This window comes from Anopheles stephensi, chromosome 2 (genome assembly GCF_013141755.1).
Source record: "Anopheles stephensi strain Indian chromosome 2, UCI_ANSTEP_V1.0, whole genome shotgun sequence".
NCBI classification, from domain to species: Eukaryota; Metazoa; Arthropoda; class Insecta; order Diptera; family Culicidae; genus Anopheles; species Anopheles stephensi.
This window is the reverse complement of record NC_050202.1, coordinates 68,205,527-68,221,189: the sequence shown is the minus strand read 5'-3', so window position 1 is coordinate 68,221,189 and position 15,663 is coordinate 68,205,527. Positions and strand designations below refer to the sequence as shown.

General features: G+C 41.2%; 1 protein-coding gene across 1 annotated transcript; it reads left to right on the top strand.

Annotated features, from left to right (window-relative positions):
- The first annotated feature begins 1,072 nt into the window (after positions 1-1,072).
- On the top strand, positions 1,073-3,027 carry LOC118504457 (mitochondrial-processing peptidase subunit beta-like). The gene has a single exon (XM_036038952.1). It carries the CDS (start codon positions 1,173-1,175, stop codon positions 2,595-2,597), a length of 1,425 nt encoding a protein of 474 aa, XP_035894845.1. The 5' UTR covers positions 1,073-1,172; the 3' UTR covers positions 2,598-3,027.
- Positions 3,028-15,663: the final 12,636 nt, after the last annotated feature.

Below are 15,663 nucleotides of genomic sequence, written 5' to 3'. Positions count from 1 at the left end.
TATGCCGTACGTTGAGACGCCCAGATTGATTCACTGACGACGGGGAATGGTCACACGATTAAATATTATAGCGTGAATTGTTCGAAATGTTTGTTATTTTCAGTTTTCGCCTTCGTGGCTACAGATTTCTCTTGCAAGAGGTCACCCGCATAACTCAAGGGCATTGGGGACCTCCCAGAACGTTTGCTGATTTCATTACAGAGCCATGTTTTCCAATGGAAGAAAAAGAGTATAACTGCCCTTTGGCGGATGGTGCGATCTGCTCCCCGGGAGACCAGCGCCGGTACAGAAAGTCCGGTCGGAACGGGAACCTGTTATTTATGAATTTCCCGAGAGAAGCCTTTGGGGGTGTAGCGCGTGTGCTTTTTTACTGGTGATCCATCGGCGAAATAATTTCCCCTTTTCACCCGTTCCAGGGCTTATTTACATCCGCTGGTCGACCGAGTGCGCTACAGTTGCGCTGGTGGTTAGTAATAGAAAATTATTCTTCCCACACTAGCGGGTACGTCTTGGGCAAAACTCCCGTCCCGGAGAGTAAGAATGCGTCACGACGCGGTACGACAAAATCGACACGTACGCTCAACGGTTTGAAACTAGTTTGCCTACCTTCCGCTCCGCTTTTGAACGATGGCATCTCATGAAAATGAAGAGGTTACCGTCAGTGAAGGGATTTTCACATGTAGAAGAAACTAGAGAATGATGGAACGCAAGAAGATCACGCGAATATTGATTATTTAATTCACTATATTCTGACAAACAAGTCACGATCACTAGAGCAGTTAAAACGAATGAGAATGTTATTTGGCCAGTAGTCAGCGCCTTTAATAATTTATTGTAAAAAGTTTTGTAAATCAAAAGGTTTTGTTCCAGTATTTTGAGTCTGAAGAGCTTTGAAATGCATATAAATCAACTTTTTTCCAAACCAAACAATTTTCAGTAGGTTTTCAAATAAAGTGGCAAAATGTATTGCATCACTGACAGCACTTCTTACAATGCTGTCAGCAGAACCTCACAAATGTACTACATGATTCGCTGTCTTATTTTGACAACTGTCATTCGTTGTATCCTTCGATATTTGCTGTTGTTTCCGTTTTGTAAATCGAAGGATCCTTTCGTCATCGTCAATTGGAGCGGCTTTCATATTTAGTTCAACGTCTTCTATATTTGAAGCAATGGCATCGTTACTGAAATCGTCGTTCGGGATGCGTATGTACAACCGCTGGCAGCCGCTGCTGTTTCGCCGCACCAAAGTTACGGATACCGCCAAATTTCGGACCGCTCTGCTCAACACACCACCAACACAAGTTACGCAACTGAAGAGTGGACTCCGTGTTGGAAGTGAAGACTCGGGTTCGCAAACTGCCACCGTTGGTGTGTGGATAAATGCTGGTTCACGCTTCGAAAATAACAATAACAACGGAGTGGCCCATTTTCTGGAGCATATGGCGTTCAAGGGCACAGCTAAACGTGCGCAGGACGATCTCGAGATAGAGGTGGAAGATATGGGCGCTCACCTGAATGCGTACACATCCCGTGAGCAGACCGTGTTCTACGCCAAGTGTTTATCGCAGGATCTACCGAAAGCTGTGGAATTGTTGGCCGATATCGTCCAAAACCCAAAACTGGGCGAAGCAGAGATTGAACGAGAAAGAGGCGTTATCCTGCGAGAGATGCAAGAGATCGAAAGTAATCTGCAGGAAGTGGTGTTTGACCATTTGCATGCCACTGCGTACCAGGGAACGCCGCTGGGTAATACTATCCTTGGACCAACCAAAAACATTCAGTCGCTAGGAAAGCCAGACCTTCAACAGTATATTGAAGAGCATTATAAAGCACCCCGTATTGTGTTGGCAGCGGCCGGTGGTGTATCCCACAACGACTTGGTAAAGTTGGCGGAGCAGAACTTTAGCCGCATGAACTCGTCAGTGGATATTAGCGCAGAGGCATTGGCACCCTGTCGCTTTACTGGATCGGAAGTGCGTGTGCGCGATGATTCACTGCCGCTTGCGCATGTTGCAATCGCAGTCGAGGGCTGTGGATGTACGGATCAGGATAACGTTCCTCTGCTGGTAGCCAACACATTCATCGGTGCGTGGGATCGCTCGCAGAGTGGAAGTGCGAATAATGCTTCTAAATTGAGTGTTGCTTCGGCTGTTGATGGACTCTGCCATAGCTTTCAGTCGTTTAACACCTGCTACAAGGACACCGGCCTGTGGGGCATCTATTTTGTGTGTGATCCGCTTAGCTGTGAGGATATGCTGTTCAATGTGCAGAAGGAATGGATGCGACTCTGCACTATTATAACAGAGGATGAAGTCGATCGCGCCAAGAACTTGTTGAAGACCAGCATGTTGCTGCATTTGGATGGCACTACCCCGATCTGTGAGGACATTGGGCGCCAAATGTTATGCTACAACCGTCGCATTCCACTACACGAAATGGAACAACGAATCGATAGTGTTACTGCCCAAAATGTGCGCGATGTTGGAATGAAGTACATATACGATCGTTGTCCAGCAGTAGCAGCCGTCGGACCGGTCGAGAACCTGCCCGACTACATGCGCATTCGTGCGTCTATGACGTGGACAAGGCTGTAAAATCATGACGGAGCGCAGAACTTACAGAAGCAGTACTTGTAACATGACTTAATTGGCATTAATAAACAGATAGACAAGGTATGCTGAATATTTATTTGAATGTTTCTAATATAATTTTCTGATTGACTAGTGTCATAGATTCTACTTAGTGGTAATATACAGGCTCTTTTAGAAATTTCTTCTTCTTAGCACTGCTTCATCGTATTTTTTTTTTAATTTTTCAAAAACCTTGCATTATACAACGTCATGCTGCTGCTGGCTGCCATGTTCATGTATAACCTCACCATCTCCTTTTTTGTGTACTGCAACTGAGGGCATAAAAGAAAATTGTTTACCGCACACAATCTGTATGGAGGTCATACTGCAAGCTAGATAAAAAATCGTTGGTTTGATTGATTGCGCTTTTGACACGTGTTCATTTGACCGCTACAATCAGCATCATTGATGGTAGAAAATGGAACGAAAAAGAGTACAGTTGTTTAGCATAATAATACTTTCTTAAACACAAAGCAGCTGCAGTTTAAATAGATTCATCAACATGTGCGAAACTTACGTGACTCACGTCACATTAGCAACGAGCAACAGTATTATCGGCATTTGTTTCACGCTTAAAAACTGGTTCATGAGATCGTGTAAAACCATCATCAATCAATTTTACACAGCTGAACTAAAGCAAGGTAGCACAGTTGATTTTGGAGTTGTAGGTGAGCATAAATGTGCTACACAGCCTATTATATAGAGGAATAAAATAACTTTCAATTTTAAACGTTTGTGCAAGTTCCTTCGCGGAAATGTTTTTCAACCGCTGCTTTGCCCCGCTCACTCGATGAAACTTAATCTTCAAAATAAGAATCACGTATACCCTGCTGCAAAGAACCAAGCTTACGCATTCGTTAGAAAGAAAGTCCCAATCGAGTTTCGGGTGTTTGGAAAATATTACCGATTTAAACTACCGGCAAAACGGGTTCTTAGTGCCAATATTTATTTTGTACCCACAGGATAACAACACGTGGGCAAACGTTACCTTTTGGGCGGGTAACTTTCATCCCAACATCAAACAAGCGTGCAAATACCCAAGCAAAAAAGGTTTTGCGCAAAGATCCGTTGTTTTACGATACAAAACGCCAGACGGTTAGTTTTGTTTGCTTTTAACAAACTTTCCTGCAGCGTCTAAGATCAATCTAAGGCAAACAAATCTTTCAAAGTTCGTGGTTGTGACGCGAGGTTTGGGAGAAAACGACTGAGTTATGGTGAAATTTAAAATTTATTAAACATGATCATTTGTGCTAAGTAATAGTGTTCGGTGGAGAAAAAAATTAATTGTTCGAAGATTTATTAAACAATTAAAGTAAGATTATATGTAGATATAGGAGCTGGTATCTGATACTGCTTTTTTCCAATGCAGCTCAACGCAAACTTAAAAGAAGTATGGAATCCTTCGAATACGATAGCTAAGACCATCAAAAGTTATAGGTAGAACACTTGCGAAGCGTGTCTACTTCAATATGATGTACTACTTTGCTGGTAAGGGCCACAAACGTATGAACGTCATCGAGGTTAACATGTGCTAATGGAATTACCTTTCGCTCCTGTCAGTCCTTTGACTACACCTAACGGGAAGCCATACTACGTGAAAATCACTGAAGCATGCTTTACAAGCGATACCTTTACTGGTGGCAAGTGTCGATTTTCCTCCATTTGTCATCATAAACGACGGTAAGAACATCTTATCTCATTTAAATGGTGCGCTTTCTCGTAATTTCCCAGTATTTATTCTGATCCGCTTAATATCGGCTTCCTTCAGTGTTTATGAGAGTGACAGCCCATCAATTCAGTAACTGTCGGTGTGTTAGTAGATATTGCTTTAACTAGAGGCAGCTGTTCACTAACATGTGTGAGGTGAGACGGTACGGTTGCTCCAAATCACTGAGGACGAAAAGCTTGAAGAGTGCGAAGAGCTACCTCATGATGTCAAAGAGCTATGTCGTGAGAAGAACTACCTCGTAATGGAGAAATGCTACTCTGTGAGGTCAGAAATTCTTAGTGAGGGCCGGGTTTCATAGTGATAAATTCCTCTGTTTTTTTCTCTTATTGAAGTGAGCCCTTTCTTCTCCGTCTTACCCACGTTGCAATGTTCGGTGAAGATGGCGCCTTCGTTATGCTACTGGTATATGCAATGAGTTCGAGAACAGTGCTGAGCTACCATTTTGAGGTGAGGCATGGCATAGCATGGTTAAACTATTCACCACTCCTCATGAATGTTTTGTTATCTTATATGATACACAAATTGAGGTTGTTTTCAACATTTATTCTAATTGCAAAAAGGTTGTTGTTTTTCTTAGCGTAACATACGTGCACTTGCTTACGATACACAATGAACAGAATATTGGGTAGGGCAGACCATTTCCTACAATTGTATTCAACAATCTCGAGTATACCACCTTTTTCTATCTATCATCGCTCTTCACAAGGTGGCTTTTATATGGTAACACACTTATTTTTCTTAGTTAAACATTTACCCGATAAATCTTACTTCTGCCAATCCCCGGATTGTAGCACCGGTTTGATTGTGGCTGCCACAGAATACAAACCACTCCTAGTAAGTGTTTCCTGAAGCACCAAACTCACCATCATTGCCGTGTTGTAGCAGTAGATACGAATGAACTGTTGAAAATGAAGAATAATTGCCAAAGGGAAATTGTACTGTAAATAAAATTCGTACCATACAAAAGGAAATGGTGCAAGCGTAGCACAGCATAGCAAGTGATTTGAAGAGCAAGATGTATGTACGGCCAGAGATCCAGAAAGACTACAATTTTCCTTCTCCCTGATTCAATCCAGCAGCTCTAAACCTGGACGCAGAACAAATTTAGACAGCTTCAAATACAATTTTCTCCGTGAACTACACCAAAAAGAGAACGACAACAATCGGCAACGGACGTCTCGGTGAGCCAAGCCAGTGAACATCTCAATCTTTAACCTCACAGCCGTGGCCAGATCGTTTAGTAGGCTCCTCGATGGAAGTGGTTCGCATGCGTTTCAACCTTGCCAAGAAGCCCTATTGGTGGTTACGTTAAGAGGCTCAATGGCAGCAAGCAACATTGGAATCGGTACAACGTCCATGGAGAAATCCTGGATACAATGGTTGATGGAGGATATGGCTATTGGGGAGTCAATTTTGGGCTTCGTCAAACTCCTCCTATTATGTGATTTTTTGTCTGACCTTCTAATCTCTTTCGAAATCACATAAAGCTCTTCAGAAAACAGTGTGTAATCGGCACGAAAAGCGTTTGAGTATTGAAGAAATCCCGTGTGCATTGTAATTAAATATTGTATTCACTTCTTCTCCATGGCAAAAATGGTTAGAGTTGAAACAAATGATTGCAGTTGAAAGCCAGAAATGGCAGGCCGAGTCCGAGCTTGTAGAGCCACGTAAGAAGAAGATTGTTAGTTTACTTGGTAATTTTAATTGAACTCGTTTTCTATTCTATTTAACTTTAAATACTTCTACCCTTATACCAGAAATGGCCGTTAGGTTGATAGGACGAAAGGTTGATAACATTTTCATGTTACATTTTTCTTCTCCTGTGGCACTATTATGACGTTGATTGGTGATGTGATTGATTGGTACTATACGTATCTTTATGAACACGTCAATCAGAAAGCGCTTAGTTAGAAGTGCCTATGCAGAATAAGTTCTTTTCTAACAGTCAGAGCACAGTCAGCGTACATGACACGGGCATTGATCTGAGGGTTGGTTGATATGCATGAATAGAACTTGACAAGTAGAGAAACCGTTGTTGTGGGAGAATAACATCGCAAATTATTATTTAACACTTAAAATTAAAGCTTTGAATAATATTAAAATGGTTTAATATGTTCCATCAATTTTAGTAACCTTTAACAACCATCATTCCGAACATTTTGAAGCTGAGTTTAGTATTTTTTACTCTCATTTTGACGTAATGATTGTCGTCTGCCCAGAAAAAAACACACACACAATTGGTGCGCAACAGCCCACGCTGTCATTGTTACGGGCAAACGGTAATGTCTGCCTATAACACTATTCTCGGCTAATCCAAACCATCATTAGTCATCGAATGTGCTTCAGGTGGGCCGATGCTCAATGTAGCACAAATGATCCGCTTACTCGTACCGACGCAAAACTAGGGACGCAACTAAGCTGAGAGATAAGAGAAAGGCGAAAGGGCGATAAGTCCAATTAGGTTCGACACTCAAATGGCAATAAATCTTTCGCTACGTTCACGCTTTAAGTGAATCAAATCCTACCTGAAGGACAGAACGATTCATTCAATCACTTAACGAAGATTAAGGTAACAAATGATTTTGATTCGGTCGCTAAACAATACCTGTAGCGTTGGTCTTAGTGTTCGGTGTGGGTTAGTTGAGTTTTTTGTTGTTAATGTAATTTCAGTAGTACTATATTAGCAAATTACTACTTTGCCTTCTTTAGGGAGTGTGATAAAGCAAAAAAAAAACCCAGAAAAAAGTAAAAGGATTAGCTTTATGATATATGTTTCTTTTCAAAGACTTTCCAGCTGTTTATGAAGCATACAACTTAATTCTTGCAGTGCCTTCCAGTTTATTTGCCTGTGAAAAGTAAAACGCTTCAGCAGCTTTAATCCCAGCTTTATGACGAATTCAGTCATCAGCTTATACGCCCCAAAAAGGAACAGTTTGTCAATAAATAATCCTTCAACCCTTGATCTATTTTGCTGTTTGTATTCAAAGAGATTTGGATGCTGGAAATGTCTTACATTGTACATCCGAGTGACCCTAACAGAAATCGGTCTTATCTTTTTTTTTGCGCAGAACTTTACTGAATTTGGATTGGAAGCAATTTGCTGTGAAATAAAAGCCATTCAAAATTTCGGATCATCATTTTACACAATCAGCACTAATACTATCTAAAGCTGAATCTTTTTGAAATTGTTGTACGGGTCATTGAAAGATGTGTGTTTTCATGCATACCCTGCCAGTTTTTGTAGCATTGTAGTATGAGTGCAAGAGATATGATTTTTGCATACACCGAAATCCGCAAATAGTAGATATCTATAATATCTTTGTATCTATAATATGTTTTGTATATTTTGTATAGCTTTTGAGTCTGATGTAAAATATACTTAAGTTTTTATTCTGCTAGTCTTGTATTCCGATGTGGGTTGGTCTTCATGCGGCAGGACCGGGGTTCAAATCCCATCCAGACTGCCTTCCCGTACGTAAGGCTGACTATTTTACTAAGGGATAAATAAAGTCACAGGAAGCCAGAAATGGCAGGCCGAAACCTCTCGAGATTGTATTGCCAAGGAAGAAGAAGAAGAAGTCTTATGGTCTGGTCCAAACATTAGGAGACCGGTCCTTCAAACGTTAGAATTAGGTATCAAATTTAATGCGGAATGGCCACCCGTACGCACTAATGACTATTCAGCTATAGGTGAACCCAGTAAAGGAAGTCAGCAATGGAAGGCGAAGATCTTAAATGTAGTAGAAGAAGAGTGAAAACCTGAACCCTATCTGTCATAGGACATAGAGCATATATAATAGAATAGCAGAATTTTTTTCTTAGTAAACGATGTTCGATAATTCTTGCACTACTTTCAAATATTTTCTTCCACTCGTTAAGGGGAAAACTTCAGCGATTGTTTTTTTTATTGAATATTGATACAACATAACTTAAGTTTGATGCTTTGGTCCGTTGATATCCATTTGCTTTCAAGGTTATTTAGACAAATGGGGGAGATTTGGAAGAGGTATCTTAGGAAGGAGTTTTCAAAAAAAAATAATCACAGATGTCCTTGTTTCTTTCATTACTCACATATTCTCTACCTTATAGGCAAATTGTCCACGATTTTTTTAAAATATATATTGACTTCTTTTTCAGTAATTATATTTTATTAAGCTATTTTATACGACAGCCTGTCTTGTTGTATATGAAACAACATTAAGCAGGTAAGCGGTTTATGAGCCTTTACTTTGCATTTGAAGGACAAAGCTGTATCATCCGTTAAAGTACTACCGTCTGATCACACCATAATGCGTCACGATAGCTGAAGTATGAAAATCTAAGCCCTTTATTTAGTGCTAATTTATGAGTTTTCTTCGTAACTAGCGTGTGTGTGTGTGTGAAAGATGGAATCCGTTAACTTCAATTGCGGCAAACTCTTCAATTAACCAGGTGTGCTCTTTCAGGCCGGATTTGCTAGCATCCCATCCTATTGGCTGTGCTGGCAAGAGGGAAACCACACACGAGCACTTACGTACACCGTGAGTTATTAACCTTTTTGCGCTGATTTATGCAATCACGATAAAGTGGGATAATCAAGTCCGTAGCTCCATCAGCCTACAAATGAGGCATTTTTGCCGTGCCGCAAAACTCGCACGTACGCATCTTTATGGAAGTGAACCTTCGTCCGTACTACGCCGGCAGAGGAGCAGCATTTTCAGCGGAATAGCGCGACCTCTAGCAGTTCGTACAGTTTCGGCGAAGACTCATTTTCCTGAGATGCCATCGTTCAAAAGCGGAGCGGAAGGTAGGCAAACTAGTTTCAAACCGTTGAGCGTACGTGTCGATTTTGTCGTACCGCGTCGTGACGCATTCTTACTCTCCGGGACGGGAGTTTTGCCCAAGACGTACCCGCTAGTGTGGGAAGAATAATTTTCTATTACTAACCACCAGCGCAACTGTAGCGCACTCGGTCGACCAGCGGATGTAAATAAGCCCTGGAACGGGTGAAAAGGGGAAATTATTTCGCCGAGGGATCACCAGTAAAAAAGCACATGCGCTACACCCCCAAAGGCTTCTCTCGGGAAATTCATAAATAACAGGTTCCCGTTCCGACCGGACTTTCTGTACCGGCGCTGGTATCCCGGGGAGCAGATCGCACCATCCGCCAAAGGGCAGTTATACTCTTTTTCTTCCATTGAAAAACATGGCTCTGTAATGAAATCAGCAAACGTTCTGGGAGGTCCCCAATGCCCTTGAGTTATGCGGGTGACCTCTTGCAAGAGAAATCTGGGGTTACCCTAGCAAAAGGTAAACTGTGGGAGCCAAGGGGGCAAACAACAACAGGAAAAAAAGCAAAGGAAAAGATTTGGAACTCGGTAACGGTATACAAGGTTTTCTCATGTGACCGGTTGTACGCCGTCAGTGAATCAATCTGGGCAACGGGAGCGTATGGAATGAAATGATTTTATTATTCATTGGCAGTGTGTGTGTGGCAAATGTGTGTATGCTAATCGTCGAATGGCGTGATTAGGGATTATTTTCAGCGCTATGCTCCATGGGAGGCTTGTCGTGAAAATTGCGTTTCACGAACCTAGAAAAAAACGGAGGTTGATCATAACAAAATTATGTGGTTTTCATAACCCAGGAGGGTTCGTTATTTTACTACCAGGTGTAGGCAATTTGTTTTTTTATGACTGATAATGCTGCAGCTATACTTGGCATGAGTTGTTTATAAGTTGTTGATGTTTTTGTATACGGAGAATGTTATAAATACTTTAGTAAAAGTACACAATCAACTCAAAACACTAGGGTGGTGTGAACAATAGTATAAAATTCGAAATAAGTTTAAATTTAGTTTATTTGTGAACAACATTGTGTATGAAATTATGAAAATATTCAAAAGTAATCTTAAAAGTCTTTAAAAATTAAAAAAAAATACTCAAATACTTTCGTGGGCATAGCTTAAAGGCAAACGGTGCAAACATTTTCATGAAAGTTTAAACCTTCCAGGAAGTTTCGATTGATGTTTAAAACATTGTCTAGCCTCGGAGAAAGTTCAGCTTGACCACGTACGGAAGTTTGGAAACACTTTCCATCCACGGCTTAGTCTGATTGTGTATTCAGGCTGGTATTTATCTATTAAACAAATATATTTTAAAAGCTCCTCCGAGATGAGGTTACTCAACAAATAGAGACCTGAAAATGGAAGTTTCCTCGAGGAAGTCTTTGTTAAACTGAGCTCGGCTGCAATCTCTATATTTTCGTACCATTGCTGAATAATGCGTTGTTTGACATTTTATATCCAACTCGCATTGTCGCTGTGCAATCGATACCAGATTGTATCACCGATCACATCCTGCATGGGATAATCGATTCGAACTCACCTATCAAAATAAACGACGATAGTAGTACACTTACATCGAAGGTCCATAATGTGAATCCTTAAGAAAAAAAAAAAGATCCAACGACACGAATAAAAACTCTTTATGCTATCTGTAACAATTTCACGCAACATTGGGTCCGGCTTCATGCAGAGCTGACTGTACTATCAGCGATCCGGAACTAGTCTGTTTTGCACCGTATGTTCGGTACATCCGTACCGTTTTCTTCGACTGTTTGCCTTCCGTACCTTATGCGCGATTGGTGGGAAAGCAAGAAAAGCAAAACCAAATTTGGTGGGAAGGACGGATGATCATCTTCTACCCGCTGGTTAAACGTACACGGTTTTTGTGCTGTATTGAAATGTTACCCGTCAAAACTCCCGGTGTTGGTTTAACCCGTACCGTCATCGTCCTTGGTGGGGCCTTCATGTAACGACGGTTCATTTACTCCATCGTTCGGAACGGTGATCCAGAAGACAGTGTTTGTTCACATGGTTCGACGCAGGCGGAATTCTCAAGGAACGAAGAAGATTACCCTTTTAACTCGGGAAAAGGTTTCAGCGCAAAAGGTACTTTCCCCGATATCCTGCTGGGCGGTATGAAGCGCTTGCGAGCGACCGTTTTGTGCGACCGGGCTTTGGTTTTGCATGCATTTGCCGATCGTTGGAGCTAGAGCGAACAGCGTTACTTGTTGAGACCGGTAACCGGTAACAAACGAGTGTAAATAAACATTGGCAGTGTTTTGGTTTTCCAATGCAAATTTTGCGAAATAACGTTGATCTGTGCATAAATCGGTGTGAACAATGCGCATACACACACAGAAACACCCCTCGTTTGCCACGTCTGCACGATAGAGACATTCATGGCTATTGTTGGTGGTGGTTTATCAATAGAATAGATTGTTTTTAGAAGTTTGTTTAAGATTCAAATTCAAAAAGTTATGTTTAAATTAACATATTAATTAGCTTGAACTATATGAAACATTTTTATGTGAGATATGCATGCAGCAAATACATACTGTACGCATGAGTCTTACTTAGTGTTAGGCAATATAAGTAGGTCGATGACTGTCCGAAAGAAAAATTATGTCATAATGTGTTAGGTTCTGTATTCGGCTTAAATAGTTAAAGTCTCTTCTTCTTCCTTGGCACTACAACGTCGAGATGTATCTGCCTTCCATTTCTGGCTTTCTGTGACTTGATTTTACTAGTAGCAAAGTAGTCAGCTCTGCGTACGGGGAGGCGGTCTGGATGGGATTTGAGCTCCGGTCCTGCCTTGTGAAGACCGGCGCCGTTATTGCCTCGCCCACCGAACCGCCCCATAGTTCAAGTACTCGTTTGTTTTCTAGTGTCGAGCTCAAGGATAGCTATAATCGTTGTTTTTGTAATGGTGACTAATGATGTTTAACGAGCAAACAGTAGATTGTCGTATGATAATTTTATCTGAGAGCAAACTGCTTATAAACCAAGGACCCGGTGTTTTTCTCACTGGAATTCTAGGTTACTTCACCAACAAGTACAAGTTCTGAGTTTTGTTTTCTGAAAGAGTAAATATTTCTCAATATTTACCACACTATTTCTTCAGAGAAATCCTTTCAAAATAATAAGGGGTTACCTCACTCATTCGCTCTAACTTATACTAAAACAAAATCACAAATGCAGTTCCAACGCACCAATCTTTACTTCCTTAAGAAAATCTTTCACCCCGACCCGGGCCCACACCTTGCTCGGCTTATTGTATGAAATCGATCCCTTTTGTGTGTGTTGAATCGATATCGTAACGAATCCAATTTTATTTCAATATTCCTGCCCCCGCCACCAAGCAGCCGGTGGCAGGCAGAAAAAAAAACTCGAACGGTGTCCCCCCCAGCCTGTCAGAAGCGGTGCCGTTGGATGAGGCCGCCGCATCACATACTCCCAAATCTATTTCCAACACCCGAAGAAGCTCGACCCACCCTGCGGGGATGAATCACTTTACTCGATTATCCATATTTTGCTTTCTTCGTGGTGCGTTCGCCCTGACGTTCCTGCCACGACCGCAATGATCAACACCCGTCAGGATCGATAAACAGTATAAATGATGCCATCAAAAATGATTACATACAGCTTATGCTATTTACATTCCCTTCCCCCTGCTGTGGCTGTTTCGATTCGACAAACAGAAAAGAAAAACGCGTCAATTCTCGGTATGACCGGCGTCAAGTGATTCGCGTGGGAAATGTTTAACCTGCTAAAGTCTTTCGCATTCAGGTGTGGGATGTGTTCGGTGATCGAGTTTTTCAGGCATCGTTTTTTTCTGGGTAAATCTTTTACAGAACTCTTATAGGTATAAATAACATATGAAAGCGATTATTGTTAGATTGTGATTTTGTTTTTGATGGATGATCCACTTTTGACAAATTTCTGCTGTACGGTTAAACATTTTATTAAAGAGATATTTTGGCCAAAAAAATACAAAAAAATGTTTATAAATCTAGAGGTTCCATTTGTGATAATGTAATAAATTTGTTCTCTTCCTACAAAAGGGCTTAAAGCTAGGATTGTCTTTTTGTCGGAACGGAACATGTTAATGTGAAATGCTGAGTAATGCATTGAATTAATTCAATTTGTGAGATTTTCCTTCGAGGACACACAGGCCAACACACACACACACACACACACACACAAGCCAACACACATACAGTAACTGTGCGTTAGGTTAATTAAATCAAATGAACAACGCGCTCGTTCGAAATGGGCCCGTAATATGTTATTCAATTATATAATTACCGTTCACACTGTCAAGAGTTCGGAGTGAACGTACGTAATGAGCACTCCTAACCCGGGCAATACATTTGTCCTTACCTACGGGTTTTTGTGTCCTTCTAGTGCTGGTCCATTGTGGTCAAGGATATTTCTGCCCGCAGCAGGACTTTTGAGCCTGTTCTGATTTTGCTTTCTCATTATTGCATTTGCTATTCGACCTTCTATCATATACCACCAGTCGAGCACCATTAATGCATTACAGGGTTTGCTGTGGTGAAGCTGTGTTGCCAATGATGCTTATTGGATAATGACTATAATTTATTAAAACCTGAATAATCAGTTGCAATGCTCCCTATTTGTACTGTTATTAATACTTAAAATTATACCAATTTAAAAAATTCTGATACTTGCTTCACAAATCGGTCTAATCAGCCCCTGCTGCAAGGACGATGGTACAGTCCACCATAGTAAAGGTGTAAAATAGCATGGTACCGTGTGATATTGTCTAAGTCATTACCACACCCTCGCTACAACCACACAGAATAGCCAATAATTATCAGCTGCAAAAAATTGCCTTATAATGAAAAATTAATGGCAGCAAAAAGGATTTATCCAATTTGGGAAAGAGAAAAAAAAAAAGAACGATGCCATGTGCACGATACCATCTGGTCGCGACTTACGGTGGCGGGCGAAAAGTGTTGTAAGATAGAGTAAAAGGATATTGCTGATATATCTTAATCAACCTTCACCGCGCTGCTTCGGCCGTGTGTATGCTGGGACGCTAAGGTGTGTGGGTATGAATAACATAATTTCATTAAGAGACTTCTGCTCGTCTACCTTAAGTGCGGGGTAAAATCTACCCTACGGTGGGAAAGCGAACAAATTGTACAAAAAAGGCCTCTTCATGCTTCCGATTGCCTATTTTGACGTCAATCCACTTCTTCCAGCACGGGAAATCGTTGTGATTGATTGTGATTTTGACACGTCCCCATTATTCTTCTCCCTTCCGGACCGAGCGCCCGATGCCGGGCAATCGAATGAAAAGTAGCTTGATGATTAACATGATAATGATTGAATGAGGGCAGAGCACATTAAATCCAATCATATTTCACGCAGCTCTTTCGTTGCTTTGTGAATAAATCCTCCCGTTAGTTTGCAGACGTGGGGCTAAAGGACAACTCCCCAGTTGTGGGGAGTTTTTCCATGTCTCCGAGTGTGTACGAAATAGCATGGTTGCTGTTTAGTTTATGTGACACATAAATTCATGGAATCGTGTGAATGAACCATTAATCATTCGATTCATCACGGTCAGCTTGACAAAGGTGCCGGGGTCTACCGCTATTGAAAGAATATCGTCATTTCGAAATAATGAAATCCATCAGGTGGTGCAGGACCCTCATTTGTGATCACCGGGAAAATGTCAATGGTGTGTGTTTGTGCAGGGATGCTAAATAGACACTCGATGAGTAAGCATGTGAGTCGTTCCTTTTAGTAAATAAATAATATTGAACAATGTTTACCTACTACAAAAAGTTTGCTTAGCTTTTTTTTTGCGCAGGAGGAAACTATTTGCAACAGGTTCTTCGTTGAACTCATTGAACAAAAGCATCGTCAATCAAACTGGAGAATAGAAAGAAGTACCACATGCACAGAGAAAACCTTAATAAAAAAAAAGTTCTTTGCCGGCACAGCGCCACCTGTACCTAAACCATTTTGCTCCGAAGTGTGGACCACTAGAAAATTAATTAAAATCTGAACCTTTCTTCTTAGCGATCGTTTTAATTTCAGGCACAGAGAGCTTCACCATCAACATGAGTAATGATCTAGGGTTACGCGTACCACTGCAATCATATAATATGTATAAAGGTGGCGCTGCATGAATAATATGCATACCATGGCCCGCACCATGGGGATGGGATTTTATGATCCTTATTGTAGGATATTAAATACCCAAGATGTCACCACGAACTTGCATGAGGGAATGGCAACTGCAGTAGCAAACGGCAACCACCGTGGTAAGATGGTTGCAAATGTGGCGCTGTTTTTGGGTCACCTGTTAAAACTATGCACGCTGCTAGACCGCTACCGAAAGTGCACCGCCCGAGCAGATTGTTCAAGGTATGCGACTTCTTAAAACCACAGATAGAAAGCTACTGTCACCGGAAAATGAATTTATTATACGACGTTGTTGGCTG

Coding starts and splice junctions, on each gene's coding strand:
- LOC118504457 (XM_036038952.1), top strand. CDS start 1,173: ATGGCATCGTTACTGAAATCGTCGTTCGGGATGCGTATGTACAACCGC.